The sequence below is a fragment of the Dictyostelium discoideum genome (assembly GCF_000004695.1).
Source record: "Dictyostelium discoideum AX4 chromosome 2 chromosome, whole genome shotgun sequence".
NCBI classification, from domain to species: domain Eukaryota; phylum Evosea; class Eumycetozoa; order Dictyosteliales; family Dictyosteliaceae; genus Dictyostelium; species Dictyostelium discoideum.
The window spans coordinates 8,345,045-8,347,544 of record NC_007088.5 but is presented as its reverse complement, the minus strand read 5'-3'; the positions used below and the strand labels follow the sequence as shown (position 1 = coordinate 8,347,544).

The 2,500-nt window shown below is 20.6% G+C and overlaps 3 protein-coding genes across 3 annotated transcripts in view; 1 reads left to right on the top strand and 2 right to left on the bottom strand.

The window, feature by feature from the left end:
- Positions 1 to 259, bottom strand: part of DDB_G0277679 (alpha/beta hydrolase fold-1 domain-containing protein) — a gene marked incomplete at both ends in the record, with an annotated part of 1,101 nt that extends 842 nt beyond the window's left edge. Inside the window, one exon of the mRNA XM_637439.2 lies at positions 1 to 259. This exon is cut by the window's left edge and continues 842 nt beyond it. Within this exon, the coding sequence (XP_642531.2) occupies positions 1 to 259 (259 nt within the window).
- Positions 260 to 737: 478 nt separating this feature from the next.
- rpb11 (RNA polymerase II core subunit) lies at positions 738 to 1,305 on the top strand (the record flags this gene model as incomplete). The annotated part of the gene is made up of 2 exons (XM_637438.2): positions 738 to 790; positions 996 to 1,305. The coding sequence occupies 2 exons, from the start codon at positions 738 to 740 to the stop codon at positions 1,303 to 1,305; spliced, it is 363 nt and encodes a 120-aa protein (XP_642530.2).
- A 268-nt stretch (positions 1,306 to 1,573) lies between these two features.
- Positions 1,574 to 2,500, bottom strand: part of DDB_G0277695 (hypothetical protein) — a gene marked incomplete at both ends in the record, with an annotated part of 2,160 nt that continues 1,233 nt past the window's right edge. Inside the window, 2 exons of the mRNA XM_637437.1 lie at positions 1,574 to 1,635; positions 1,850 to 2,500. The exon at positions 1,850 to 2,500 is cut by the window's right edge and continues 153 nt beyond it. Of these exons, the coding sequence (XP_642529.1) occupies positions 1,574 to 1,635; positions 1,850 to 2,500 (713 nt within the window). The remainder of the gene's footprint in view (positions 1,636 to 1,849) is intronic.

Here is a 2,500-nt window from a genome sequence, read left to right as displayed (position 1 = left end):
TTGATTTTCCAATACCTCTATTATCAAAAACACAAATTTCATATTGATCCTTTTTATTTGTGAAATAATCAATTTGTTTACACCAACCTTTAGATGATGATAAAAATCCAGTAATAAATAAAATTTTCTTTGGACCATTACCAAATGTTTCAAAATAAATTTTATTTGGTTTACCAGTATTTTTGCCAACAATTGAATAACCTTTTCTATTCGGTTCAATAATTTTATGCTTTTTTGGAGTTTGATTTATTTTTTCCATTTTTTTTACTTTTATAATTTTTTTTTTTTTTTTTTTTTTTTTTTTATTATTATTATTAACAATAAAAGTTTGAATATTAATAATTATTGTTATGGTTATATTATTATTATTATTTTAAAATGGATTTGATTTTTGTTTTTATATTTTTTTTTTTTTTTTTTGTTTTTTTTTTTTTTTTTACAATTTTTCATTATTTTATTATTTTATATTTCTCAATCCCGAAAAAAATAAAAAAATTTTAATTCCTATTTTTAATTTATCTACAAAATGATAAATTTAGATTTTTTTAAATGGATTAATCTCCATGGTTTCAATTATTTTTTTTTTTTTTTTTTGGAATTATTTTTCAGACATTTTCAAATTTTTTTTTTTTTTTTTTTTGTTTCACACACTTTTTTTTTTTTTTTTTTTTTTTTTTTAATTTTTTTCAAAAATTTTATATAAACTATTTTTCAAGTAAAGTTATAACTTTTAAAAGATGAATGCACCCGATCGTTTCGAATTATTTGTCCTACCGGACGGAGCTAAAAAGTAATACTTTTATATATTTTTTTTTTTTCTTTTTTTTTTTTCTTTTTTTTTTTTTTCAAAAATCTTGTTGCACCCATTTTTACCATTTCTTCTAAAATTTTTTTTATTAAAATCTAAACGAAATAAAAATTTAAAATAATACGAATTCAATATATTAATTATTACTATTTCATATATTATCTATATGAAAATAAATATTTAAAAGAGTTACAATGGTTAGAGACACAAAGATTCCAAATGCATCAATGTTTACAATATTAAAAGAGGATCACACAATTGGAAACCTCATTAGAATGCAATTAATTGCAGACCAAGATATCATATTTGCAGGTTATAGAATGCCTCATCCATTAGAACATAATGTTAATATTAGAATTCAAACAAATAATAATACAAACCCATTAGAATGTGTACAAAAATCAATGGAATGTTTATCAAGAGAGTTTACAAGTTTAGAAAATTCTTTTATTGAACAAGTTCAAAAAAAAAGAAATGTTGCAGATCAATATATTTAATATATATAATAATAATTAAATAATTAAAAAAAAAAAAAAAAAAAAAAAGCAAAAAAAAGCAAAAAAAAGCAAAAAAAAAATAAATAAAAACATAAAAATAATCTTTGTAAATATACATATATACTTTTTTTTTTTTTTTTTTTTTTTTTTTTTAAATAATTAAATTTATCCCTTTTTATTTATTTTATTTATATATATACTTTTTATTTTTTTTTTATTTTTTTTTTTTTTTTTATTTTTTTATTTTTTTTTTATTTTTTTTTTAAACTTAATCTTTTTTACTTCTTCTAACTATCTCAACAAATTTAACAACTTTTTGATCTAACCATTCTTTATAAGGTAATGCACATAACCATTCCTTTGGTAAATTTGAATATCCATTTTTACAACCCAATAATGCTCCACAAATAAATGCATTACTAATAATTTAAAAAATAAATTAAATAATTAATATTTTTTTTTTTTTTTTTTTTTTTTTTTTTTTTTTTTTTTTTTTTTTTTTTTTTTTTTTTTTTAAAAATTAAAACATACCAATCAGAATCACCACCTTCTCTAACAATTAAATTTAAAGTATCTTTAAAAGAATAATTTGATCTTAAACCCCAAAAACCAGCACCTAAACCTTTGAAAACATAAGATAATGAATCAGAATATGATAAATTTAAAGATTCCAAAGAAGTATTATAAATGATTTCTTCAAATTCAACTCTTTCTTGAATTGAACCAGATAACATGCTACAAGCACCTTTTGCAACTTCTTCAATTACATGATCAACTTCATCATTTTTTCTTTCAGTACTTGATAGTAATGCTTTTTTAGTTGCAGCATTATTTAATAACATTGCCACTGTAATTGCTAAAACATTTGAAGAGATGATACAACGTTGATCAAAATGAGTAACTTTACAAAGTGCTGTTGAGTTACTAATTACATTTGCTAATTTATCATATTGAATACAACCTAAAATGGGTGCTCGTGGTAATGAACCGTTGGTTGCTGAACGTCTACCACTTGTGACCCAGTTCTTCTCACTTACATAGAATGGATTGCTTGTAAATTGTGATTGTAATGCAATTGAGCTAAAACTTGAACCGATACCTGCTTGATCTCCCAATTCTGGAAATCCACTTGTTACCCATTTTTGTAATTTCTTTGCAAAGTTTACTTCATCAATTTTACCACCACTCTCAATAA